The sequence below is a fragment of the Trichomonas vaginalis genome, chromosome III, assembly GCF_026262505.1.
Source record: "Trichomonas vaginalis G3 chromosome III, whole genome shotgun sequence".
Classification (NCBI taxonomy): domain Eukaryota; phylum Parabasalia; order Trichomonadida; family Trichomonadidae; genus Trichomonas; species Trichomonas vaginalis.
In genome coordinates, this window is record NC_067205.1 from 9,043,476 (window position 1) to 9,071,141 (window position 27,666).

A 27,666-nucleotide genomic window follows, 5' to 3' on the forward strand; every position below is an offset into this window, starting at 1 on the left:
GCACAACCCTGTAAAAGTGAACTCATATGTCATCGCACCTCATGAAATTTTGAAAGAACTATTGAAACTTTTGACAGAGGCAGACGATATAAACATCAAAGAAATAGAACCTGACATTGCTTGCTGTGGTGTTTCATACAATGTCATTGACAAGATATACGTTATGAAAGGAGGTGAAACGTTGAACTTAAAATATAGTTTCCCAGACGTCATAAAAATATTTGACGACCACAACATTTCATTAAAGTTTGTTTGCTAAGTAAAAATGGCAGAAGACATAGTGGTTTATACTATTACGACTAAAAACCCTGAGTCATATAATTCTATAACAACAAACTTACAAAGTCCTCAAGGACGATATTGTAAACTGACCTTAAACACGATGACGACTAAGGCCTGTTTTGCTCTTTTGACACCAGAAGATTTTGTTGTTGTGAATGGTAAAAAATACTCCTTTGAAGATACTTACTCAGATATACCACCAACAGGTTTTGTTGACTTATTTAATACTTTAAGGACGGATGTAACATGTGCTGCAACTAGAGCAGGTTTCATTATGTTTGGATGTCCGACTGAGTTTAGTATAAACGATATGAGCTATAATACAAAACTTATATCTGGTTTTTACTACCAACAGTTTCCTATAACAGGAAAAGGTGTCATACAAGGAATGTCTGTTCCATTGACTTTAAGTACACCTATTTTATATATTGTTTCAAACTTAGGTTCAAAGTGCTATTCGAATGTCGACAGAAACTACTATGACCAAAAGATACTCATGCGTATAAACAACACTTTCTCTGCTGGTTTGCCTATTGTTCATTCGAATGCAGAGTTTTCAGCTTTAGTAAACTCAAACACTTTAGCAAACATAAACTTAACCTTAGTTGACGCAAACTTTGTTCCTGTAAAACTTTTATGTCCTATGTATTTGTCAATGACGGCAGAAAGTTTCGAATTGGAAGATGCAACTGGTGAAAGTATTGTACTACAAGAACAACTTCAACAACAAATAGCTCAAGAACAACAAATGCAACAAATGCAACAACAAAGTCAAGAATAAAAAAAATATTTTTTTTTTATTTTTATAAAAATGTACAGAATAGACGTTTCAGATTTTGATGACTTCCAAGCGTTCAGAAATATGTGTCCATTTAGAGACTATAACAAAGCAGTCGAGAATTTGAAACGTTTAGTCATTTATGTCGACTCTGCCCCAGAATGTTATGTCATGAAAGAATGGGATGTTGTCTTTAACAAACCAAGAGCAACAATAGTGTCTGAACAAGAATGTAGACAGAAACTTAAGAAAATAAAAGTCGTACAAGTTGGTATGAAGATGTTAGATGCTTGGGATATCTTATTGTCAAAGTTAGAAGATTTTTCAGTTCGTGGTATAAAGTTCTATACACCATCTCCAAACTTCTATTCTATCTTCACTGGATATAAATACGAACAAGTAGAATGGAAAGAAAATGTTATAGAAGCTTGGTTAGACCATGTCAAAGAAATTATATGCAATGGAAACGAAAGAGTCTATGAGTATATCTTATGTTGGTTTGCAAACATCTTACAACATCCAAGTGCTAAAAATGAAACTGCTCTCATTATAATTGGAAAACAAGGAACTGGTAAGAACACTTTCTTTACAGATATCTTATGCAAACTGTTAGAGGGCTATTCGAACCCGAATATGACAAACTTAGAAAACATCTGCGGTAAATTTAACTCTTCAATAGAGAATATGAAACTTATAGTATGTAACGAACTTCAAAGTATAGATACAACAAAAGTTTTGAACTCAGATGCTTTGAAGAGTCTTATAACAGACAAAGTTGGAGTTGTTGAAAGAAAATATAAAGACCAAAGAGTTTGTGAAAATGTTGCAAACTTCGTCATGGTTTCAAACAATGTTGTTCCGATGAAGTTAGAAAGTTCTGACAGAAGATATGTAGTTGTCAGAACGTCAGATTCTCATATGCAAGATACAGAATATTTTGACGACTTAGCAGAAACTTTGACACCTAACTTTTACAACCACTTGTTCTCATATTTCATGACATTAGATATTTCAAAGTTCAATCCAAGACAAATTCCACATACCGAAGAAAGACAAACGTTGTTAGAAGCAAACAAGAGTGTATATGAACTGTTTATAGATGAGACTAACTTTGAGTGTTTAGATGAAAGGTCATTGTACGACTCGTATAAACAATATTGTCAAGAGTATGGTTATATGGCAGCTTCTAAACGAACATTCTTGGCAAATGTCAAAAATCTTTTAGATGTTCAGAACGGCGTATATACAAAGAAAAATTTTTCTGAGTAAATTTAAAAAAAATATTTTTTTATCCGATAGAAAAGATGACGAAATATATTTCAGTCAACAAGTACATGACAGAAGTCAAAGAAGAACTAGACCCATTCGCTTATTTGAATGTTTACTTCTACCATTTTGAAAAGTCTACATTTGACAAAGTTTGGAACATCGAACCAGTTAAGTTTGCTATTGTGACTAAAAATGGTGCGAAATTTGAAGACTTAGACATAGAAGGTTTGTTAGCAGTCAAAGAAAATTTTGACAGAAGGTTTTCAAACCTTAAAGAAGGCAAAGCATACAAACTTGTTATACCTTATGAACCAAAGAAAGCAGACGACTATGAATATTATGAGTCTAAGATAGTTGAAGTTCAAGGTAAATTGGGTAAAAAGATTTTAGAGTCTAAGCCAGTGTTTGCTCCTAAAGAGGAAGAGAACATTGACATTGACCCAGAAATGTTCTAAAAATAAAATTTTATTTTTACATGTCAAATTTCTTTTTCTCTGGAACTGGTTCAGGTTCTTTTTTCTCTTCTTCTACTTTCTTTTCTTTCTTTTCTCTCTTCTTCTTCTTCTTCTCTGGTGGAGTTATGTCAAATTTGGCGCAACCATATTTATGTAAAAGTTCTTTGTCCTTTAATAGCTCTTCTATTCTGTTTCCTATTTCATCTTCAAGAACAGCGCATGTGTCTTCTTTGCATTCTAAGAACTTTTGTTGGACTTCATCTTTCCAATCGGCGTCATCTCTGTCAACAAGTCTGTCATTGACAAATTTTAAGACTGCTCTGCTTAATGTTTTATGGTTCTTGTCATATTCCCAGAAACAGAACTTTAGAACAAATTCCCCTTTCTTGTTTACACTATGTAAGATTTTATGGTCGACAGATGTTTTGCTGTCGAAAAGCTTGTCTCGAATATAGATAGCGAAATCGCTAGACATTTTCAAAAAGATAAAAATTTTAATTTTTCTAAAAATATGTTAGAAAAAAAGTTTGCTGACATTGACAAGAAATTTGAGAATGTTTTAAACAAGAACAAGAGGAAGTTAGAAAATGCTCAGATAAAACCCATACATGACAAGTTCCTATTTGCTCAGAATGGTATAACAGGTCTAATTGCACCGCCTGGGTCGGGTAAGACTTTCACTTATCTTAAAATGGCTGCACAACAACAAGAACTAGATGAGAAGAACCCATTCTATGAGTTAGTAGTCATTTGTAGTACTTCTGGTCAATTTGACCAAACCGTAAATTCGTTCAAAGATATTATAAAAAAGTCTAAGTTAGTATGTATAAAGGATACTGAGTTGTTAGATTGGATAAAGAAGTACCAAAGAAGAGTTTTGAAGTACAATGCTATAAATGAGTATGTCAATTCGAAGTTTAAAGACCCAAATGAGGAAATGCAGAGAATATTAGAGAAGAAACACTTCAGAAACAAACAGAAAGAGATAGAATACATTTCGAAGAAATTGCAATCTTACGATTGGAAGACTTACCCTCACAGATGTCTTCTTATCTTAGATGACTTTGCTTCTCATCCTTTGTTAAAGAACAGAGAACAAGACATGTGTCGAATTCTCAAGAAGCTCAGACACTTTAACATCTCAGTTGTCATTTGTGTACAGACAGCAAAGAGTTTAAGTAAGGATGTTAAAAGAATACTTACTGATATCATACTTTTCCCTGGATTGTCCGAAGACGATTTCATGGAACTTATGAAAGAGTCCATGGCAGGTAAGTTTGACAGACATGAACTATGGGAGAAGTACAAAGTCATACAAGACCCTCATACTTCTTTCAGAATTCACATCTACGCGAACAAAGTTCAAATTGTAAAAAGTCAAGCTTGAAAAATAAAGAGTTCATCTACTCTACTTGTTTGAAGTTGTCAAAATACTCTCTTATTTTTTCCTTCAGTAGCGGTAAGTCTTCTTTGAAGGTAAGAATTGTACAACCTTTCATATCATAGTGTGTTTGAGGTAACGTATCTTGAACTATTTGTTTCACATCTTCATTTGGGGTCATTGAAATCGGTAAGTTTTCGCGATAGAACCAATTTCTGTCAGATTTGTAAATCTTAGCAAGGTCGTAAAAGCTTTTGTTGTTTCTTCTGACTAAATGCAACATAACCATATCTCTGTCTTCTTCATTTTCCATCTCTTCAGTATAAATCATATACTTATAGTTCTTTTCCTTTCCTTTTGGTACCGAACGTGGTATTCTTTTCTGTATGTTTTTGTCTTTTGCTTCAATGACTTCATCTTTTGCTTGAAGTTTCTTTTCCATCTCTTCACGTTCTTGTCTATGAATTTCGTCAAGAAGTCTGTAAATATACCAAGCATAACGAGGCGAAGCCCACATTGCAACAGCATTTACTAATAGTCTATGTACATACCAACCTCTCAAACCATTTGGCAAATTTTTACGATTTTCATGAGTTTTAAGCGACCCCGAAAAAAGTCGGTCTCGCTGTGCTTCGCTCAAAAGTTCTTGTGTGCTTTGGTTTTTGAACCAATCGTCTGTATGTTTAGTATCTGGAGCAAAACATGCTGTCAAAATACTTTGCATTTGGTACATATCGTCTTTGACCGAACGAATGAGACGTAACTGTTTGTTATACTGTATGTACTCATATTCTTCACTTATGGCTTCATGAACGATAGCAGTTGTTGTGTTCTCTGTTGTTGACATTACTGTCTTTACATACAAATAAAAAAATATTTTATAAAAAACTAGCGTTATTTTCTATCTTGTATAAAAGACCAAAAATAAACGCTTTACATGTATTTTTCAGCAACTTCGTCAAATAATTTTATAGCACTATCTATCTCATCTACTTCAAACGTTTCTTTACCTTTCGTGGGAGCACCATACATTTTCTCAAACTTTTCAAGCAGTTCTGTTTCAGCAGCTCTCATATCATTTACAAACACAACCTTAACTCTATTGACTGTACTGTCATATCTTTTAGTTATATTAAATGTTCTTCCTATCTTATATCTCTTTGTATTGAAGTCCTTCGGTTTCTGAACGATATAAAGTAAGCCTTCACTGCAACGTTCAGTATCGAATGAACCATATGTTATGAAATTATATCAACAACTGGGTCAATCCAGAACAAAACTAGTGGTATAAGACTTTTGTCTATAAGATATGCTGTAGTTCCATGAAATCTTACCGATATCAAAAGCTCAGGATTTCTTGTCAAAATTTTCTGACTAGAAGCATTTCTAACCCAGTCCTTTGCTCTCTTTCCAGATGGTGTTAAAATGTCTGACAAAGAATATTTCTTGTATTTCTTTGAGTATCTTACGTTTAAATCACCTATTCTAACCACTTTGGTCTCATTGTCTATCTTTTTAACTGTTTCAAACTCAGTGTTTGTCATTTCCTGTTCTTACATACAAAATAAAAAAAAAATATTTTAAAAAAACTAGCGTTAATTTTTTATTTTTTCTATCTTGAGGAAATTCATGATTTCAGGGATTTTTTTGACGATTTTCATGTGTTTTAGGTGACCCCTGTAAAAGTCGGGGTCGCATTTTTTCACGATTTTCATGAGTTTTATGCAAGGCCGAAAAAAATCGGGCTAGAGAAATTTCACGATTTTCATAAGCGTAGTATATGGTAAACGCTATTTTTTTGACGAAGTGTTAAAGTTCTCTTCGTAAAAATTTCACGATTTTCATAAGCGTAGTATATGGTAAACGTCATTTTTTTGACGAAGTGCAAAAGTTCTCTTCGTAAAAAAAATACAGTTATATCATGAAATTTGGTCATTTTTTTCAGCAAAAATATATTTTAGGTGGAACCAGGTCACCAGGTCACCAGGTCAACTAACATCTTTTTGAAAATGGTGACAACATGACATTTTGACAACAACACAGGAAATAGATTTCATCGTATATGTTTTGTCAAGACTTCTTCGTCAATGTTTTGTTGTTGTATTTCTTCGTCAATGAGTGTAAATCAGGCAAAAATATATTTTAGGTGAAGAGGTGAGATCTCACCTGTTTTCTCACCTCTTTTTTCACCCCATATGTCCTTACTGAAAAAGTATGTGTTCCATATGTCATTTTACTCAGAATTTTGGTCATTTTTCAATAAAAATATATTTTAGGGTAGAAGGTTAGATCTAACCTGTCTTCTACCCTCTTTTCTACCCCAGTTATTTTATAAGCGTTTTACATGGTAAACATTGTGAATTCGTGAGACTCTAAACAGTTTCGTAGCTTCAATTTCTTCTTTTAGTACATCGAATGTTTTAACGATACCGAAAGTTTCTTTATATTTCTTCTTGACGTCAGATAGAAGGAAATCGTCAGCTGTTGGATAGTTTTTGTTTAGAAATGTCAACATGTCCATTTTATCTTCTGCTGGTTTCTCTGCTTCTTTCTTTAAGTCAGCATAGTCGTTTCGCATACGTTCTATCTCTTTGACGGAGTAGTTATATTTCCTCATTGCTGCTTTACATTTAGAACATTGTGGGTTCATTTTTGCGTTATATTCTGAAACCTTACCTGCTAGTATGACTAAGGCGTCAATTGCTCTCTTTAACTCAAAAGTTGCTGGTTTTATCTGTTCATTCCATACCTTACCTCTTCTATCTTTATCTCTTATTTCCCAAACACATTTTGCAACTAATGAAACAAAGTTGTCGTAGGTCTTAAACTCCCCGGATTTATATATGTCAGAGATGTTCTTATATACCATGTCGCAATCTTTGTCCATGACTTTGTGGTTGCAATGAAATCCAAGAAACTCATAGTTAACCTTTCGTATGAACTTCTTTATTTCTACTGAGTCAGTTGCTTTGACTTCTATTTCATCGAATTCTGGAATAGTAAGCTTTTGTTGTTGGATTTCAGGAAGTTTAGGTAGATGGTCAATAATATCCTGCATTTCATAAAGATATTCTTCATCTGTTTCATCTTTTGCAGTGCAATCTAAATCTCCTTGGAGAAGTTCTTGCTTTATCTTCTGGATTTCTGTTTCGAAAGTATATGAAGAAGGAATGAAGCTTTTCATCTCTACTAACATTGAAGTTGGGTTCATGACTAACGAGTTTGGTGCTGTTGTTGCTAACATGTTCTTACAATAAAAATAAAAAATATTTTTTTAAAAAAACCAACTTTATTTTTTATTTCGGGAAAACTCATGAGGTTAGAAAACATGTACGAAGAAGTCTTGACAAAACATTTACGATGAAATCATGACAAAACATTTACGAAGAAGTCATGAAAATTCAAGAGGGTAGAAAAGAGGGTAGAAGACAGGTTAGATCTAACCTTCTACCCTAAAATATATTTTTGGGTCCTTTACACTCATTACGATGAAGAAGTCTTGACAAAACATTTATGAAGAAGTCTTGACAAAACATTTACGATGAAATTCATGAAAATTCAAGAGGGTAGAAAAGAGGGTAGAAGACAGGTTAGATCTAACCTTCTACCCTAAAATATATTTTTGTCGAAAAAAAATGGTTCATTTACTCACAATATTTTTGTACAAAACGACCCCAAACTTTTAACTTCTTTTCTGCAGCTTCTAATGTTATCTTAGCGAGTTCATATTCTCTAAATTCTCTCTTTAAATCTTCTTGTTCCCATTGGTCTAGTTCGTATGGAGAATCTCTATAACCAGAACATATCTCACGTTCATGTTCTATTTGTTTTTCATGCATTTTTCTAACTTCTTCTTCAAACAAAGGTTTTGCATTCTCTACTGTATCTTCAAGTTCTTCTTCATCTAACTTCTCATGAACTTTCTTGTCTATGGAGTCCAGAATTTTTCCAACTGCTATACAATATTTTGGAGAAGCCCACATTGCTATATAGTTTACGAGTCTTGGGTCTACATACATTCCTCTAACCTGTTTGATTTCATCCGGAATTCCTGCATGAACTTTGTATAAAAAGCAACCCGCCGTTTTCCGCGGGTTGGTATATTCTTCACAAAATGCCTTAAAATACTCTTCCCAGGACTTATTTTCCAACAACCTTCTAAAGTCTTTCCTAAACTGCTGACACATCTTTGTTGCATTTATATAACCATCCTTGTCTCTACGTAAGACTTCAATACCGTTGTAAGTGCCTTTTGTGAATGTTTCGCCATTAGATTTGTTCGTGAACGTTTTTGCTTCGACTGACATTTCTGTTCTTACAATAAAAATAAAAAAATATTTTTTGGTGGGACGTCGGACATTCGTTTGTGGCTTAACCATCGGACCACAACGATAAAAATCTCTGCTACTAGCAGTACTGCTACTGACAGTAGCAGTACTTTTACTGACAGTAGCAGTACTTTTTCTGACAGTAGCAGTACTTTATCGTCGAAAACCCTCTCAAATTTTCCTTTTTACTGCAACTAGCAGTACTTTTACTGACAGTAGCAGTACTTTTACTGACAGTAGCAGTACTTTTACTGACAGTAGCAGTACTTTTACTGACAGTAGCAGTACTTTTTCTGACAGTAGCAGTACTTTTACTGACAGTAGCAATGGTCGAGGTCGAACCTACCGACGAGGCAATTTACCTAATTGAAATTAACGAGCTTGTTAAAGACTTCCTCAGGCAGAATGTAAAAGGCAAGCTTGTTAACTGTTGGATAACGGGAAGGGCTGCCTTGAATCTCGAGACTTCGACTGGAATTCCAATTCAAATACCAGACGGGACAGCCTACGACGACATAAAGCAAGCAAAGAAAGAAGCTCTTCTCAAGTTCTTTGCCAAGCGTCCTTGGATACAACTTCCAAACAGAGAGAACCCTTTCCCAAGAATGAGCCAAATTCTCAAGGGTCTCCTTCACTTCTCGGGTCAGCCGTTCTACATAACCTGTGAAGGCGACATCCAACCAGTTCAGTAAACATCTCATTTTCACTTCACTTTTTTTATGTTTTTTGTGAAAGTGTCAAAAATAAATTGTTTATTTCATGCAATGTTTTATTTCTGTGCCGTCTTCAAGTATGCCCCAGTACTTACGCTTGGAGAGGACATGAACTTCGGTGAAAATTTTGTCCAATTTGAATTGACCCATCTTCTCACCGACCATACCCATTTCAATGAGTTTGTTATAGCCTTCTTCGTTCGTCATGAGTGCGTCAATGTTCTCATAGTAAACCTTGACTTTGGATTTGACTTCGGAGAAGAATTTGTTGTACTCGTCAAGGACTGCTTTTGCGAACTGAGGGTAAGACCAATGTTCGACAATAGGTTTTAATGTGGTTACTAAGCCACTTTCACCTTCGGTAAATTCGTATTTCAAAACAAAAGGAGAAAACCTTTCAACAAAGTTGTCGACCTTCTCATAATGTTTACTCTTCATCTCTTGAGGTTTTTTAATGGAATACCCCCATGTCGAATTCATAAGCAATTTTAATGTCATTGCAAGTTTGGGGTTTGAAGCTTTCCTAATATCATACAGTTGTTGTATGACTTTTCCAACTGTATAGTTCCTTCCTGGGAACTCACCATCTTCGTTTGGAATTCCAGTCGGGATATATTGGACGAACCTCATGTATGCGGCGTTAAGGTCGACATAGTATATTTTTTCATCTGAGTCGAACTTATCGCATCCAATCGGACCAGTTTTTGGAAATTCAAGCGAGTCTCTTATCTTCTGAGAAACTTCTCCTGTTATCTCATAAACATCGTCGAAGCAACCTGTTTCATATAAAACCTTCTGACCTAACTCTGATGCTCTCCAATACAATTTGACGTCGATTGGATGTCTCAATGGAAGTTTGTTTATAGCATCTTGAAGTTCTTGCAACCTCATTGGAAGTTCTTCTGGTTCAGGTTGGTATCCGAACAATCCAACTCCTTTTGGAGCTGTGTACTTCTTTTGTACTAGAACTTTGTCTGGAACAACTTTTGGTCTCACTAACAATGAAAAGTTTGTTTCGTCTTTTGGTACAAAAGTTTCTGTCAGCTTGTCATCTGGAATTGGTTCCAACAAGCCTTTCTCGAAAAGAATGTTAACAGCTCTGACAATGTTGCACTTGCCTTTTCCGAACATAAGACTTTCGTTCAACATGAAGTGGTTGTGGACAAGTACAATCTTCAACCATGGCAATTTGAAGTCAACAACATAGTCGTCATGTGAAGAACCTTTCTCAGTCGGAATGTTGACTCGGATATTGACATTTGCCAACGGTGCAATTTTTGTCAATTGACCTCTGAGAATGTACCTTGTTTTCACACATGACTCAAGATACTTCATTTTCTCATCTGTAACAAGACCAGAGTTCCTGAGACATGTAAGAATACAAGGTTCATTGACAATTGTTTCAATTGAATTGTAAATTCCATACCTTGTCAGGTTAATGTCAGACTTATTTCTGAACGGGAAGTATCCAGCATGTTGTCTGACTGCTTGAGGGTTAGGTTGATACCATTCGAACTTCACGCTTGCAATTCCTTCAATTGCATTCAAAATATCTGAGTCGGAGTCAACCATTTGTTCTCTCTTTGTAGTCTTGAAAGCGTCAAGAAGTTGTGCAGCTGTTGTGACATTGCCATGCGCATAGTAAATGTGACCATCTAAATCTGTTACGGTTAGTCTGAGATTGTATCCTTTCTTATTTCCGTCTTGTATGGCAGCAAGTACTCCCATGAAGCCTTCTTTGTTCTTTCCTTCGTCAAAGTTTACTGTAAAGGTTCGACCAGATGTAATTTGACTTCTAACTTCACGGTACTTTTCATATGCATATCTTGTTCTTTCCATGGGAGCATGTGCATCTTCACCTTTTCCTTTTTTCCTTCTCAAAGGATGCAATTGTTCGTCATGTTTCCAGTAGAATCTGGCAAAGCCGTCGTGTCCTTCAACTTGAGGCTCAGAAACATCGAAAGGCATGTCCATAAGACGTTCTTCTTCTAACCTCTCGAGTCTGTTTGGATAATTGGCGCGCGCGGTTTCTAAGTCCATCTCGTAGCGAAGACCAGACAGTTTGTCATAGACTTTTATGGGTCTTCCCTTCCTATATTTAAAATTCTTCGAAACTCTCCAACCATATCTTTGCAACTCTGCTTTTATTCTAGCAGATTTTCTATCCATTCTATACGGGGGCATTTTTATAAAAATAAAAAAATATTTTTTTCTTTACTTAACATAACCACCGGCTGCCATAAGTCTTTGACGCCAACCCATACCAGCTAATGAAGGTTGACTTGGTTTAGTATTGAAACTAAACTTTGGTTTTGGTTTATCTTCAGTTTTTGGTTTTTCTTCTTCTATCGGTTTTTCGTCACTTTTCGGTTCCTCTGACTTTTCCCCACCTGCAGGAACAGTTGTGTCGTCAACATCTTCATAAATATCATATGCCATCTGTTTTTGTTTTCCTTTCAACTTTTTGTGTTTGTTGTAAAGTTTAGAATATTTCGACTCTAAGTCAATGAGATGTTCTATAATGAACTGTTGGTCAGTGAAGTAAACTTTTCCATCTGTTGTCTCGAAAGCTCCTTCAGACTTCAATATTTTATTTGTGAGAGTCTGTTTCTTTTTTGAGATACTAGCCGTTCCATTTCTATGAAAAGTGACTTTGTAGTTAGGGTTTGTATTTCCAGACCTGGCACTTTCTATTATTGAATTTTTTTCTTCATCTGTAAGTTCTTTGACAGGTTTTGACAATGGTTCTGAACTTTTTGTTTGTGGTGTCAAATCTACCGTTTCAACTTCTTCGGTCATTTCATCTCAGTAAAAAATTTTAGTTTGGTTTGTTTTCAACTGGTTGTTTAGGTTTTTTAAGTCGGTCTAAAACTTCCTGAGGTATAGGAAGAACTTGACAAACACGTGGTGGTGTAACTGCTGGAAGCCGACAAATCCATCTTGAGCCCATTTGTCTCAATGCTGTATTGTTCATTTCATCTCAGTAAAAAAATTTACATTCCCCACGTTTGAGGCGGTTGCGGTTGGTTGTTGTTTACCCACTGTTGTGCATGGTTATATCCTCTGTTAAAGAATCTTTCACCTTGGTCCATATAGTGCCCTGCTTGGTTATAGTAGTCATTTGCTTTGTTATAGTAGTTTCCTGCTTGTCTTCCCTACATTGTCCATCCATCCTTGAACTTTTCCTCTTGTTTCAGGATTTGGAATAAGATTTGCTGCATCTCGTGCTACCTCCCAACCTTTCTGTACAGTTTGTATAATAGGCTGTGCTTTCTCTTTCAGTATACCTAATGTACTCAAAATCTTCCTTCCAATTCCAAATGCACCTCTGGCTAGTGTTCCCACTGCGGGCAAAAATCTAGATGCGACTCCTGCTAATGCGCCAAATAAACCCATTTCTTATGGGTTAAAAAATGACGAATCCAAACAAGGACCCCTATGTTTCTAAGGCAACAAAGAAAGCACTCATGATAAAAATCTTTAGTTCAACACCAAATGCTTGGTTTATGGATATCTTGGAAAACATTCCGAGGTATAGAGAAGATGGACCACCATACTGGCTAATATTTGTTGGTCAAAACACAAGATACTGTGAAGCCATACCATTATGGTCCAAAAATATTTTAGATGTGAAAACTGCTTTGACAATATTCGTTGACAAATACCATCCAACAAAACTGACATCTGACTGTGAAAGTTCTTTCAAATCAGACGATATTAAAAACTATCTGCGTTCAAAAAATGTAAACCAATATTTCATTGTCGACCAAAACCATTCTGCTCTTGGTGTCATTGACAGTTGTATAAAAATCTTAAGAGACTTAAACCAACACAAGGTGGTGAGGTAGATGAAATGTCATATGACGACAAGTACAGACACTTCTCCATGGCAAAGATGAGACAAGTTTTAAATATTTACAATAGCCGTAAACAAAAAGGTTTGGGAAACCACTCCCCCGAAGAAATGAAAAACAACCCTGACTTAGAGAAAGACTATATATTTAATAATTTAGTCAAAAGAGACAAACAAGAAAGAATGCCAGGCTTCAAACTTAAGAAAGGTGACAAAGTAAAAATAGAAATACCTAAACGCGACCCATATGAAAATACTATTGACTATGACAACAATGGGAACTCGACAGGTACTCACATTCGTGTTCGTAAAAATAGAAGAAAGTATACAAGAGAATATTATGAAGTTTTAGGCAAACATGGCAAAATGTACAGACTGCAAGCAGAAGATAAAACTACTATTGTCAGACCTCGTTTCAAACATGTCAAAGTTCAAGGTGGTATACTTTCAAAGACAGTTCCTAACAAATATAAGACAACTCCTGACGAATATGCTAAAGAAGTTGAAAATGACGACTAAGCATTTCTATACCATGCGTAAACTGTCATGTAAGGTGGCATGTAGTCTTTACTCTGCCCCGTTGTTTGCGTATACCCTGAAACGCGATGTGTATGGCTTCCTCCTACCTCAGTGTTATTCCAGTAACAATTTATAGCAAACTTAACGTCCTCTTTAACATCATATCCTTTACCTTTTGTCATTCCTGACCAATCCCAAAATCTATGACTATGCAAACCTGCTTCAGATGTACTTAAACTTACGTAGTGACTGTGCGCAGGTAAATTTGCACCTGAAATCGTTTTACTTCCACCTGTTTCCTTTGAAGAGTTTGCACAATACAAAAACCTGTCGACTATTTGAGTCCAAGTTCCGAGACCAAGTACTACTTCTGGTCTGGTAGAGTTCATTGACGTGTAAATAGAACCTATAGGATATAGTGTTTGAAGTATTTCAGTCTTTAACGTTTGAAGCTCTGTTTTGTCTGCTTTCTTATATAACTTTTCTTCAAGTTCATTTACGTCAGAGATGCTATGTCTATGATATTTTTGTGGGTATGTTCCTTCTGTCCATGCGAAAATATACTCTTTTGTTGCATCTACATATCCAGTTATCCATGTCGAGTCTGCTTTTGTATTCCTTAACTCTGTAACACCTTTCTCAAGCTCTTTCAACTGTTGTCCATCTTCCATTAAACCTCTGGTATGACTTGAAACCGTTTGTGTCAACATATCTACAGTTTCTTTGTCGGCTTTAAGGTCTAAACATCCTGAAACCCACCCTGTATTGGCTTTACCTTCTAAAATCTTCGATGTCCGTTCATGGTACCATTCAACCCTTTTTAAATTTCATTGTCTTTTTCATCCACATATTCCTTATCTGCCTTCTTCACTAACCCACTAGCCAGATATGCTAACTCATCGTCAACATACTCTTTGTCAGCTTTCTTTTCAACATCCTCTTTTGTTGCATATGTTGCATCTGCTCTGTCATGTTCTTCTTGAACTTTTTCAATGACATACTCTTTGTCAGCTTTGTTGTCAATATCTGCTTTCAAAAGAAGTTCATCTATAGGTTTCTCGTTTAAAGTTCTTTTTGTTGGATTTATACAAACAGTATGGTTCTTACTGTCTTGAAACAGAAACTCGTCTGTCAATGGGTTTATCGTCAGTTTTAAGTTTCCTTCTTTCAATGACTCAGATATCTTAGAATAGTTTGAAAAGTTTGTTGTGTTCTTATTTAGAGCTTGCAAAATGAGTTGTCGGTTGTGTTGTATTTCTCTCATAGACGCTGTTTCTTTCGACATTTTTATTCTAGATAAAATATGCTTTCAATAGAAAAAGAAAATTCAAGAGTTGCTACAACTAAACCATTAGATGAACTTTTTTACGAATGTCGGTCAAAAGTTTGAGACAGAGGACCGTAAAGCATGAAGGCTATCGTTTTGACTACCCGTTAAGATGGTTAAGAGACCCATCCGTCACAAAAGCTGTTGGCTTTCGTAGAATGAAGTTCATTTCAGAAGCCATACATGGTTTCCCATTTACGGTCGCTTTTGAAATTCGATACTATAACAAAGAGAAACGTACGTATGAGAAATTTGAACAGGGAAAACTTTTACAAGTGAATTTGCTTGTAAACTTAGAAACAACTCTTCAAGCTTTTCAAGAAAAAATAAACGATATCTATCTCGAATATGCAAAACAGTACAACATTGACGAAGGAGAGTACCATCTCGATATTTTATATGACAGGAAAAATGCAACTGTTAAAATCAATAGAATAGAAGACCTTGGAGAAGACGTTTATATTTCTACAAAATATAACAACTTGGCATGGTATAGATTTTTGAGGATGTTAAATCAGCCTGCAGCATATCCAGTACACCCGAACTTTTATGAAGTCGAAAACCCTAATGGAACATATGAAAATGTTTTCGACTCAGATGCTATTATAGTTCATGCTTCATTTTCTGGTGCACAAAACTCTTTTTTATGCTTGGCAAATGACTTTTACGAAAAACCTACAAAGCTATATGAACCACCGAGTGGAAGTATTTCAGACTTTCAAGTATGGTTTACAACAGATGGAAGAAAGAGAATAGTTCCATTATACCATGCGTTTTACTTAGAACTTAGTTTCATATACAACTACTATCGAACGGTAAAAATATAATTTTAATACGGTTGAGGTGTTGGATTTGGTTGCCAACTAGACTGTGGTGCAGGTTCAGGCTGTTGTATAACAGGAGCTTGTTCTTCTGGTTCAGGGTCTTTAGGTATAATACCAACGAACTGACCTACTCTTTTACCAATATTTTTGACTCCGTTCCAAATTCCTCTTCCTACGGTTTTTATTCCATTCCATATACCTCTTCCAACATTTCGAAAGAAGTTTCCAATACTACTGAAGAAACCCATTTTACTATATGTAAAAATCTAATGTCCGCCTAGTCTCTTACGTTTCCTTCTGAGTTCCATAGCATTCTTTAACTGGAGCTCATACATTCTATTTCTCCTCTGGTAGAAAACATACTCTGGGTCAACTCCTGTGTTCGCGTCATCTGCATAGAGTTGTTTATATCCCACTTCAGGGTTTGTATAAAACTCTTTCCATCTCATATTTGCATACCATGGTGGCAAACCTAACGCAGCGTCATTTGACATGGCAGTTTGCATTTGTACATCTGTTGGCACTTGACCATAGTTTGCCATTGCAGTTTGTATTCTAACTTCATTTGGAATATTCTCTGGGTTTGGTTGTCCAGGTTGCTGTGCATTCGCTAAGTTCTGTGCGTCCATTTTAATATTAGATAAAAATATCTCTTACGAGTACATATACTGGACATTTGCAGGCATTGGTTCATCTTCATATTCTCTGTACTTTTCTGCCACGTCAAATAAATAAATGACACAATGGAAAAAACCTAAAACAAGTAGTCCTATTTCAAACCACATTTACTTACTAGTAAAATTTCTTTGTTATGACACTTTCTCCGGTTTATAGGACCTCTCTCATATTCTATCTTGTCATATATAAACTCATAGTCATGTATGTCCTCTAACCATCTCATGACACTTTCCAAACCACTTTTATCGGATGTAAAGTAAAAGCATGGATGGTTATGTAAAACGTCTAAAGTTTCTAAAGAGTCTCTCAAAGTCCAGTCTACTTGGTATTGAAAATCATATGTGTTATAGAACGGCGGGTCTACTATAAAGAAAACATTTTCCTTGTCTTTATATTTTTTCATACAACTCTGTCCAATGACATCTCACAAACTCTATACCCTCAATATATTTTTCTATGTTCTTTTTGAAAACCTTTGTATAGTTAAGATATAAAACTTTTGACATAAGTGTTTCAATGTCATGAACTCTTATAGAACCACTATATAATAGTCTAGCAGATATACTATCCCAGTCTATATATTCTGCTTTTTTCAAAACCTCTCTTACAATATTTTTCTTATCTAATGGTATACTTTCCATCTTACCTATAGGTATCTTTTCTTTCAACTCACTCAATATTTTGTTTGTGTCTGGTATATGTTTGAGACGGTTCATATAGTTGTCGAAGTCATTGCATATAATCTTTGAGTCAGGAAATACAGTATGGCACAAATGGGATATATAGAAACTTCCACCGAACAAATCTACAAATGTTAGACCATTCGGTAGTTTCTTAAGTTCTCTCAATAGAATATCTTTACATCTACTCTTATTTCCAAAGAAGGGTAACGGTGGTTTTGTAAAATTCATTTTATATTTAATAAAAATGTTTTTTTCCTGAAAAGTGACAGAAAAGTGACGGGGGGCTAGAGGGCACGAAGTGCCTGGAAGCCCCCCTACCTTTTTTTTTTTTTTTTTTTTTTTTTTTTTTTTTTTTTTTTAAAATTAGTTACTTTAGCAATCCTATCAATACCCTTTTACGATTATTGTTACTTTTTCGAAATAAAAGTAAAAACAAATTTATACTAATTTACTTCAAAATACAAAAGTATTTGACAGCTAAAATTAGTTACTTTAGCAATCCTATCAATACCCTTTTACGATTATTGTTACTTTTTCGAAATAAAAGTAAAAACAAATTTATACTAATTTACTTCAAAATACAAAAGTATTTGACAGCTAAAATTAGTTACTTTAGCAATCCTATCAATACCCTTTTACGATTATTGCTACTTTTTCGAAATAAAAGTAAAAACAAATTTATACTAATTTACTTCAAAATACAAAAGTATTTGACAGCTAAAATTAGTTACTTTAGCAATCCTATCAATACCCTTTTACGATTATTGTTACTTTTTCGAAATAAAAGTAAAAACAAATTTATACTAATTTACTTCAAAATACAAAAGTATTTGACAGCTAAAATTAGTTACTTTAGCAATCCTATCAATACCCTTTTACGATTATTGCTACTTTTTCGAAATAAAAGTAAAAACAAATTTATACTAATTTACTTCAAAATACAAAAGTATTTGACAGCTAAAATTAGTTACTTTAGCAATCCTATCAATACCCTTTTACGATTATTGTTACTTTTTCGAAATAAAAGTAAAAACAAATTTATACTAATTTACTTCAAAATACAAAAGTATTTGACAGCTAAAATTAGTTACTTTAGCAATCCTATCAATACCCTTTTACGATTATTGTTACTTTTTCGAAATAAAAGTAAAAACAAATTTATACTAATTTACTTCAAAATACAAAAGTATTTGACAGCTAAAATTAGTTACTTTAGCAATCCTATCAATACCCTTTTACGATTATTGTTACTTTTTCGAAATAAAAGTAAAAACAAATTTATACTAATTTACTTCAAAATACAAAAGTATTTGACAGCTAAAATTAGTTACTTTAGCAATCCTATCAATACCCTTTTACGATTATTGCTACTTTTTCGAAATAAAAGTAAAAACAAATTTATACTAATTTACTTCAAAATACAAAAGTATTTGACAGCTAAAATTAGTTACTTTAGCAATCCTATCAATACCCTTTTACGATTATTGTTACTTTTTCGAAATAAAAGTAAAAACAAATTTATACTAATTTACTTCAAAATACAAAAGTATTTGACAGCTAAAATTAGTTACTTTAGCAATCCTATCAATACCCTTTTACGATTATTGTTACTTTTTCGAAATAAAAGTAAAAACAAATTTATACTAATTTACTTCAAAATACAAAAGTATTTGACAGCTAAAATTAGTTACTTTAGCAATCCTATCAATACCCTTTTACGATTATTGTTACTTTTTCGAAATAAAAGTAAAAACAAATTTATACTAATTTACTTCAAAATACAAAAGTATTTGACAGCTAAAATTAGTTACTTTAGCAATCCTATCAATACCCTTTTACGATTATTGTTACTTTTTCGAAATAAAAGTAAAAACAAATTTATACTAATTTACTTCAAAATACAAAAGTATTTGACAGCTAAAATTAGTTACTTTAGCAATCCTATCAATACCCTTTTACGATTATTGTTACTTTTTCGAAATAAAAGTAAAAACAAATTTATACTAATTTACTTCAAAATACAAAAGTATTTGACAGCTAAAATTAGTTACTTTAGCAATCCTATCAATACCCTTTTACGATTATTGCTACTTTTTCGAAATAAAAGTAAAAACAAATTTATACTAATTTACTTCAAAATACAAAAGTATTTGACAGCTAAAATTAGTTACTTTAGCAATCCTATCAATACCCTTTTACGATTATTGTACTTTTTCGAAATAAAAGTAAAAACAAATTTATACTAATTTACTTCAAAATACAAAAGTATTTGACAGCTAAAATTAGTTACTTTAGCAATCCTATCAATACCCTTTTACGATTATTGTTACTTTTTCGAAATAAAAGTAAAAACAAATTTATACTAATTTACTTCAAAATACAAAAGTATTTGACAGCTAAAATTAGTTACTTTAGCAATCCTATCAATACCCTTTTACGATTATTGTTACTTTTTCGAAATAAAAGTAAAAACAAATTTATACTAATTTACTTCAAAATACAAAAGTATTTGACAGCTAAAATTAGTTACTTTAGCAATCCTATCAATACCCTTTTACGATTATTGCTACTTTTTCGAAATAAAAGTAAAAACAAATTTATACTAATTTACTTCAAAATACAAAAGTATTTGACAGCTAAAATTAGTTACTTTAGCAATCCTATCAATACCCTTTTACGATTATTGTTACTTTTTCGAAATAAAAGTAAAAACAAATTTATACTAATTTACTTCAAAATACAAAAGTATTTGACAGCTAAAATTAGTTACTTTAGCAATCCTATCAATACCCTTTTACGATTATTGTTACTTTTTCGAAATAAAAGTAAAAACAAATTTATACTAATTTACTTCAAAATACAAAAGTATTTGACAGCTAAAATTAGTTACTTTAGCAATCCTATCAATACCCTTTTACGATTATTGTTACTTTTTCGAAATAAAAGTAAAAACAAATTTATACTAATTTACTTCAAAATACAAAAGTATTTGACAGCTAAAATTAGTTACTTTAGCAATCCTATCAATACCCTTTTACGATTATTGTTACTTTTTCGAAATAAAAGTAAAAACAAATTTATACTAATTTACTTCAAAATACAAAAGTATTTGACAGCTAAAATTAGTTACTTTAGCAATCCTATCAATACCCTTTTACGATTATTGTTACTTTTTCGAAATAAAAGTAAAAACAAATTTATACTAATTTACTTCAAAATACAAAAGTATTTGACAGCTAAAATTAGTTACTTTAGCAATCCTATCAATACCCTTTTACGATTATTGTACTTTTTCGAAATAAAAGTAAAAACAAATTTATACTAATTTACTTCAAAATACAAAAGTATTTGACAGCTAAAATTAGTTACTTTAGCAATCCTATCAATACCCTTTTACGATTATTGTTACTTTTTCGAAATAAAAGTAAAAACAAATTTATACTAATTTACTTCAAAATACAAAAGTATTTGACAGCTAAAATTAGTTACTTTAGCAATCCTATCAATACCCTTTTACGATTATTGCTACTTTTTCGAAATAAAAGTAAAAACAAATTTATACTAATTTACTTCAAAATACAAAAGTATTTGACAGCTAAAATTAGTTACTTTAGCAATCCTATCAATACCCTTTTACGATTATTGTTACTTTTTCGAAATAAAAGTAAAAACAAATTTATACTAATTTACTTCAAAATACAAAAGTATTTGACAGCTAAAATTAGTTACTTTAGCAATCCTATCAATACCCTTTTACGATTATTGTTTTTTCGAAATAAAAGTAAAAACAAATTTATACTAATTTACTTCAAAATACAAAAGTATTTGACAGCTAAAATTAGTTACTTTAGCAATCCTATCAATACCCTTTTACGATTATTGTTACTTTTTCGAAATAAAAGTAAAAACAAATTTATACTAATTTACTTCAAAATACAAAAGTATTTGACAGCTAAAATTAGTTACTTTAGCAATCCTATCAATACCCTTTTACGATTATTGTTACTTTTTCGAAATAAAAGTAAAAACAAATTTATACTAATTTACTTCAAAATACAAAAGTATTTGACAGCTAAAATTAGTTACTTTAGCAATCCTATCAATACCCTTTTACGATTATTGTTACTTTTTCGAAATAAAAGTAAAAACAAATTTATACTAATTTACTTCAAAATACAAAAGTATTTGACAGCTAAAATTAGTTACTTTAGCAATCCTATCAATACCCTTTTACGATTATTGTTACTTTTTCGAAATAAAAGTAAAAACAAATTTATACTAATTTACTTCAAAATACAAAAGTATTTGACAGCTAAAATTAGTTACTTTAGCAATCCTATCAATACCCTTTTACGATTATTGTTACTTTTTCGAAATAAAAGTAAAAACAAATTTATACTAATTTACTTCAAAATACAAAAGTATTTGACAGCTAAAATTAGTTACTTTAGCAATCCTATCAATACCCTTTTACGATTATTGTTACTTTTTCGAAATAAAAGTAAAAACAAATTTATACTAATTTACTTCAAAATACAAAAGTATTTGACAGCTAAAATTAGTTACTTTAGCAATCCTATCAATACCCTTTTACGATTATTGTTACTTTTTCGAAATAAAAGTAAAACAAATTTATACTAATTTACTTCAAAATACAAAAGTATTTGACAGCTAAAATTAGTTACTTTAGCAATCCTATCAATACCCTTTTACGATTATTGTTACTTTTTCGAAATAAAAGTAAAAACAAATTTATACTAATTTACTTCAAAATACAAAAGTATTTGACAGCTAAAATTAGTTACTTTAGCAATCCTATCAATACCCTTTTACGATTATTGTTACTTTTTCGAAATAAAAGTAAAAACAAATTTATACTAATTTACTTCAAAATACAAAAGTATTTGACAGCTAAAATTAGTTACTTTAGCAATCCTATCAATACCCTTTTACGATTATTGTACTTTTTCGAAATAAAAGTAAAAACAAATTTATACTAATTTACTTCAAAATACAAAAGTATTTGACAGCTAAAATTAGTTACTTTAGCAATCCTATCAATACCTTTTACGATTATTGTTACTTTTTCGAAATAAAAGTAAAAACAAATTTATACTAATTTACTTCAAAATACAAAAGTATTTGACAGCTAAAATTAGTTACTTTAGCAATCCTATCAATACCCTTTTACGATTATTGTTACTTTTTCGAAATAAAAGTAAAAACAAATTTATACTAATTTACTTCAAAATACAAAAGTATTTGACAGCTAAAATTAGTTACTTTAGCAATCCTATCAATACCCTTTTACGATTATTGTTACTTTTTCGAAATAAAAGTAAAAACAAATTTATACTAATTTACTTCAAAATACAAAAGTATTTGACAGCTAAAATTAGTTACTTTAGCAATCCTATCAATACCCTTTTACGATTATTGCTACTTTTTCGAAATAAAAGTAAAAACAAATTTATACTAATTTACTTCAAAATACAAAAGTATTTGACAGCTAAAATTAGTTACTTTAGCAATCCTATCAATACCCTTTTACGATTATTGTTACTTTTTTCGAAATAAAAGTAAAAACAAATTTATACTAATTTACTTCAAAATACAAAAGTATTTGACAGCTAAAATTAGTTACTTTAGCAATCCTATCAATACCCTTTTACGATTATTGTTACTTTTTCGAAATAAAAGTAAAAACAAATTTATACTAATTTACTTCAAAATACAAAAGTATTTGACAGCTAAAATTAGTTACTTTAGCAATCCTATCAATACCCTTTTACGATTATTGTTACTTTTTCGAAATAAAAGTAAAAACAAATTTATACTAATTTACTTCAAAATACAAAAGTATTTGACAGCTAAAATTAGTTACTTTAGCAATCCTATCAATACCCTTTTACGATTATTGTTACTTTTTTCGAAATAAAAGTAAAAAACAAATTTATACTAATTTACTTCAAAATACAAAAGTATTTGACAGCTAAAATTAGTTACTTTAGCAATCCTATCAATACCCTTTTACGATTATTGTTACTTTTTCGAAATAAAAGTAAAAACAAATTTATACTAATTTACTTCAAAATACAAAAGTATTTGACAGCTAAAATTAGTTACTTTAGCAATCCTATCAATACCCTTTTACGATTATTGTTACTTTTTCGAAATAAAAGTAAAAACAAATTTATACTAATTTACTTCAAAATACAAAAGTATTTGACAGCTAAAATTAGTTACTTTAGCAATCCTATCAATACCCTTTTACGATTATTGTTACTTTTTCGAAATAAAAGTAAAAACAAATTTATACTAATTTACTTCAAAATACAAAAGTATTTGACAGCTAAAATTAGTTACTTTAGCAATCCTATCAATACCCTTTTACGATTATTGCTACTTTTTCGAAATAAAAGTAAAAACAAATTTATACTAATTTACTTCAAAATACAAAAGTATTTGACAGCTAAAATTAGTTACTTTAGCAATCCTATCAATACCCTTTTACGATTATTGTTACTTTTTCGAAATAAAAGTAAAAACAAATTTATACTAATTTACTTCAAAATACAAAAGTATTTGACAGCTAAAATTAGTTACTTTAGCAATCCTATCAATACCCTTTTACGATTATTGTTACTTTTTCGAAATAAAAGTAAAAACAAATTTATACTAATTTACTTCAAAATACAAAAGTATTTGACAGCTAAAATTAGTTACTTTAGCAATCCTATCAATACCCTTTTACGATTATTGTTACTTTTTCGAAATAAAAGTAAAAACAAATTTATACTAATTTACTTCAAAATACAAAAGTATTTGACAGCTAAAATTAGTTACTTTAGCAATCCTATCAATACCCTTTTACGATTATTGTTACTTTTTCGAAATAAAAGTAAAAACAAATTTATACTAATTTACTTCAAAATACAAAAGTATTTGACAGCTAAAATTAGTTACTTTAGCAATCCTATCAATACCCTTTTACGATTATTGTTACTTTTTCGAAATAAAAGTAAAAACAAATTTATACTAATTTACTTCAAAATACAAAAGTATTTGACAGCTAAAATTAGTTACTTTAGCAAAACCGCGATGTGTATGGCTTCCTCCTAACCATCAGTGTTATTCCAGTAACAATTTATAGCAACTTAACGTCCTCTTTAACATCAATAATCCTTTACCTTTTGTTATCCTGAACCAATCCCAAAAATCTATGACTATTCGCGAAATCCTGCTTCAGATGTACTTAAACTTACGTATGACTGGTGCCGCAGGTAAATTTGCCACCTGAATCGTTTTACTTCAGCCTGTATTCTTTGAAGAGTTTGCACAATACAAAAACCTGTCGACTATTTTGAGTCCAGTCCGAGACCAAGTACTACTTTGGTTCGGTAGATGTTATTGATGACTGTAAATAGAAACCTATAGCTATTAAGTGTTTGCAATATTTAGTTTTACGTTTGAGTCTTTTGTCTGTTTCTTATATAACTGTTTCTCAAGTTCAATTTACGATCAGTAGATGGCCTATGTCTAGGATATTTTTGTGGGTTAGTGTCCTTTCTGTCCATTGCGAAAATAATACTCTTTTTGTGCATCTACATTATCAGTTATCCATGTGAGTGTTTTTGTATTCCTTACTCTAGAACACCTTTTTACAAGCTCTTTACTGTGTCTGCATCCTTCCATTAAACGCTTGTATGACTTGAAACCCGTTTGTGTTCAGAACCATATCTACCAGTTCTTTCTGTCGGCTTTAAGGTCTAAACATCCTGAAACCCACCCTGTAATTCGGCTTTACTCTTCTAAAATCTTCGTTGTCCGTTCATGTACCATCAAACCTTTTATATTTCAATTGTCTTTTTTCATCCACAATATTCTCTTATCTGCCTTTCTTCACTAAACTCCACTCCAGATGATGTATCAACGTCATATCGTCAAAATACTCTTTGTCATTTCTTTCAATGCCTCTTTTTGTGCATATTTTCATCTGCTCTGTCATGTTCTTCTTGAACTTTTTCAATGACATACTCTTTGTCAGTCTTTGTTGTCAATATCTGCTTCAAAAGAAAGTTCATCTATAGGTTTCTCGTTTAAAGTTTTTTTGTTGAATTTATTACAAACAGTATGGTTCTTAACTTACTTGAAAACAGAAATACTCCTGTCTCGTCAATGGGTTATACGTCATTTTAAGTTTCCTTCTTCAATGACTCAGAGTATATTCTAGAATAGTTTTGAAACTTAGTTGTTGTGTTCTTTATTTAGAGCTTGCAAATATGAGTTTGCGTTGTGTTGTATTATCCTCTCATATGACAGCTGTTTTCTTTCGACCATTTTTATTATCTAAGATAAAATATGCTGTTCAATAGAAAATAAGAAAAATTCAATGAGTTGCTACAACAAATCCAATTAATATAGCTTTTTTACAATTGTCGGTAAATGTGTGAGACAGAGACCGTAAAGCATGAAGGCTTATCGTTTTGACTATCCCGTAAGATGGTTAAGAGACCCATCCGTCACAAAAATGTGTTGGCTTTCCTGTAAATTGATAGTTTCATTTCAGAAACAATCATGGTTTCCCATTAACGGTCGCTTTTGAAATTCGATACTATAACAAAGAGAAACGTACGTATAGAATATTTTGAACAGGGAAAACTTTTACAAGTGAATTTGCTTGTAAACTTAAGAAACACTCTTCAAGCTTTTCAAGAAAAAATATAACTGATACTCTATCATCGAATATGAAAAGCAGTACAACATTGACGAAAGGAGAGTACCATCTTCGATATTTTTATATGGACAGGAAAAATCAATGTTATAAATCAATAGAATAAAACCTTGGAGAAGACGTTTATATTTCTACAAATTATAAAACTTGGCATGGTATAGGATTATTTGAGGATGTTAAATCACCTGCAGGATATCCAGTACACCCGAACTTTTATGAAGTCGAAAACCCTAATGGAACATTAAGAATGTTTCGACTCAGATGCTATTTTATAGTTCATTCGCTTATATTTTCTAGGTGCATTCAAAACTCTTTTTATTATGCTTGCAAATGACATTTTCGAAAAAAAAACCTACAAAAGCTTTAAATTATGGTAAACCACCTGAGTGGTAAGTTTTCAGACTTTCAAAGTATGGGTTTTACAACAGATGGAATAAAGAGAATAGTTCCGATTATACCATGATTTTTACGTTAGAACTTAGTTTTCATATAACAACTACTATCGAACGGTAAAAAATATATATTTTAATACGGTTGTAGTGTTGATTTGGTTGCAACTAGAACTGTGGTGCAGGTCAGGCGTGTTGTTAATACTAGGAGCTTTTCTTCTGTTCAGGGTCTGTTAAGGTATAATGACCAACGAACTGACCGTACTACTTTTACCAATATTTTTGACTACCGTTCGCAAAATTCCTCTTCCTACGGTTTTTATTCCATTCCATATACCGCTCTTCCAACATTTGAAAAAGTTTCCAATACTACTGAAGAAACCATTTTACTATATGTAAAATCTAATGTCCGCCTAGTCTCCTTACGTTCCTTCTGATTCCATAAGGCATTCTTTAACTGGAGCCATACATTCTATTTCTCCTCTGGTTTAGAAAAAACATACTCTGGGTCAACTCCTGTGTTCCTGCTGTCATCTGCATAGAGTTGTTTATATCCCACTCAGGGTTTGTATAAAACTTTTCCAATCTCATATTGTGCATACCAATGGTGGTGCAAACCATAACGCAGCGTCCAATTTGAACATGGCATTTGCATTTTGTACATCTGTTGCACTTGACCATAGTGTTGCCATTGCAAGTTTGTACTTCTAAACTTCATTTGGGATATTCCTCTGGTGTTGGTGTCCAGGTTGCTGTGCAATTCGCTAAGTCTGTGGTCAATTTAATAATATAGATAAAAATATCTCTTAACGAAGTACATAATCTGACATTTGCCAGCATTGTTCATCTTGCATATTCTCTGTACTTTTCTGCCACGTCAAATAAATAAATACACAGATGGGAAAAAACACTAAAACTAATTAGTCTGATTTCAACCTACCATTACTTACTAGTAAAATTTCTTTGTTATACACTTTCTATCAGGTTATAGGACCTCTCCTCATATTCTACATTGGTCATATTATAAACTCTATAGCTCATGTTAATGTCCTCTAACCATACTCATGACAACTTTCCAAACCAACTTTTATCGGATGTAAAGATAAAAGCATGATGGTTTATAGTAAAATACTCTAAGTTTTCTAAAGAGTCTCTCAAAGTCCAGTCTATGCTTGGTATTGAAAATCATAATGTGTTAATTAGAACGGCGGGTCTATTCTATTAGGAAGAAAACATATTTCCTTGTCTTTATATTTTCATACAACTGACTGTCCAATGAATCATCACAAACTCTATACCTTCAACTATATTTTTCTATGTTCTTTTTTGAAAACCTTTGTATAAGTTAAGATATAAAACTTTGACAATAAGTGTTTCAATGTCATAGAAATCTTATAGAACCACTTATAATCAAGTCCTAGCAGATATACTATCCCAAGTCTATATATCTGCT

The 27,666-nt window shown here is 32.0% G+C and overlaps 13 protein-coding genes and 2 pseudogenes across 15 annotated transcripts, besides 2 other annotated features; 5 read left to right on the forward strand and 10 right to left on the reverse strand.

Moving 5' to 3' along the window:
- Nucleotides 1-14,743: part of a mobile genetic element that runs on past the window's edge.
- Nucleotides 266-1,063, forward strand: TVAGG3_0668890 (uncharacterized protein; the record flags this gene model as incomplete). The annotated part of the gene is made up of 1 exon (XM_051242319.1): nt 266-1,063. The coding sequence occupies one exon, from the start codon at nt 266-268 to the stop codon at nt 1,061-1,063; it is 798 nt and encodes a 265-aa protein (XP_051088906.1).
- TVAGG3_0668900 (uncharacterized protein) lies at nt 1,334-2,250 on the forward strand (the record flags this gene model as incomplete). Its single annotated transcript, XM_051242320.1, has 1 exon — nt 1,334-2,250. A coding segment is annotated over one exon (917 nt), but the record flags the coding sequence as incomplete, so codon positions are not given.
- On the forward strand, nt 2,365-2,784 carry TVAGG3_0668910 (protein of unknown function, DUF4108 family; the record flags this gene model as incomplete). Its single annotated transcript, XM_051242321.1, has 1 exon — nt 2,365-2,784. One exon carries the CDS (start codon nt 2,365-2,367, stop codon nt 2,782-2,784), a length of 420 nt encoding a protein of 139 aa, XP_051088908.1.
- Nucleotides 2,801-3,259, reverse strand: TVAGG3_0668920 (uncharacterized protein; the record flags this gene model as incomplete). The annotated part of the gene is made up of 1 exon (XM_051242322.1): nt 2,801-3,259. The coding sequence occupies one exon, from the start codon at nt 3,257-3,259 to the stop codon at nt 2,801-2,803; it is 459 nt and encodes a 152-aa protein (XP_051088909.1).
- TVAGG3_0668930 (protein of unknown function, DUF4106 family) lies at nt 3,788-4,171 on the forward strand (the record flags this gene model as incomplete). Its single annotated transcript, XM_051242323.1, has 1 exon — nt 3,788-4,171. A coding segment is annotated over one exon (384 nt), but the record flags the coding sequence as incomplete, so codon positions are not given.
- Nucleotides 4,285-5,012, reverse strand: TVAGG3_0668940 (KilA, N-terminal/APSES-type HTH, DNA-binding family; the record flags this gene model as incomplete). Its single annotated transcript, XM_051242324.1, has 1 exon — nt 4,285-5,012. A coding segment is annotated over one exon (728 nt), but the record flags the coding sequence as incomplete, so codon positions are not given.
- Nucleotides 6,495-7,409, reverse strand: TVAGG3_0668950 (organellar and viral DNA polymerase type B; the record flags this gene model as incomplete). Its single annotated transcript, XM_051242325.1, has 1 exon — nt 6,495-7,409. The coding sequence occupies one exon, from the start codon at nt 7,407-7,409 to the stop codon at nt 6,495-6,497; it is 915 nt and encodes a 304-aa protein (XP_051088912.1).
- On the reverse strand, nt 7,810-8,118 carry TVAGG3_0668960 (uncharacterized protein; the record flags this gene model as incomplete). The annotated part of the gene is made up of 1 exon (XM_051242326.1): nt 7,810-8,118. A coding segment is annotated over one exon (309 nt), but the record flags the coding sequence as incomplete, so codon positions are not given.
- On the reverse strand, nt 9,246-11,375 carry TVAGG3_0668970 (DNA/RNA polymerases family; the record flags this gene model as incomplete). Its single annotated transcript, XM_051242327.1, has 1 exon — nt 9,246-11,375. One exon carries the CDS (start codon nt 11,373-11,375, stop codon nt 9,246-9,248), a length of 2,130 nt encoding a protein of 709 aa, XP_051088914.1.
- On the reverse strand, nt 11,421-12,005 carry TVAGG3_0668980 (phage tail repeat-like family; the record flags this gene model as incomplete). The annotated part of the gene is made up of 1 exon (XM_051242328.1): nt 11,421-12,005. One exon carries the CDS (start codon nt 12,003-12,005, stop codon nt 11,421-11,423), a length of 585 nt encoding a protein of 194 aa, XP_051088915.1.
- On the reverse strand, nt 12,025-12,180 carry TVAGG3_0668990 (uncharacterized protein; the record flags this gene model as incomplete). The annotated part of the gene is made up of 1 exon (XM_051242329.1): nt 12,025-12,180. The coding sequence occupies one exon, from the start codon at nt 12,178-12,180 to the stop codon at nt 12,025-12,027; it is 156 nt and encodes a 51-aa protein (XP_051088916.1).
- Nucleotides 12,620-13,578, forward strand: TVAGG3_0669000 (annotated as a pseudogene). The gene has a single exon. A coding segment is annotated over exon 1 (959 nt).
- TVAGG3_0669010 lies at nt 13,585-14,500 on the reverse strand (annotated as a pseudogene). The gene has a single exon. A coding segment is annotated over exon 1 (916 nt).
- Nucleotides 14,744-15,734: 991 nt separating the features above from the next.
- On the reverse strand, nt 15,735-15,977 carry TVAGG3_0669020 (serine threonine-protein phosphatase family; the record flags this gene model as incomplete). Its single annotated transcript, XM_051242330.1, has 1 exon — nt 15,735-15,977. The coding sequence occupies one exon, from the start codon at nt 15,975-15,977 to the stop codon at nt 15,735-15,737; it is 243 nt and encodes an 80-aa protein (XP_051088917.1).
- An 18-nt stretch (nt 15,978-15,995) lies between these two features.
- Nucleotides 15,996-16,358, reverse strand: TVAGG3_0669030 (uncharacterized protein; the record flags this gene model as incomplete). Its single annotated transcript, XM_051242331.1, has 1 exon — nt 15,996-16,358. One exon carries the CDS (start codon nt 16,356-16,358, stop codon nt 15,996-15,998), a length of 363 nt encoding a protein of 120 aa, XP_051088918.1.
- Nucleotides 16,359-17,448: 1,090 nt separating this feature from the next.
- Nucleotides 17,449-24,184: a mobile genetic element.
- Nucleotides 24,185-27,666: the final 3,482 nt, after the last annotated feature.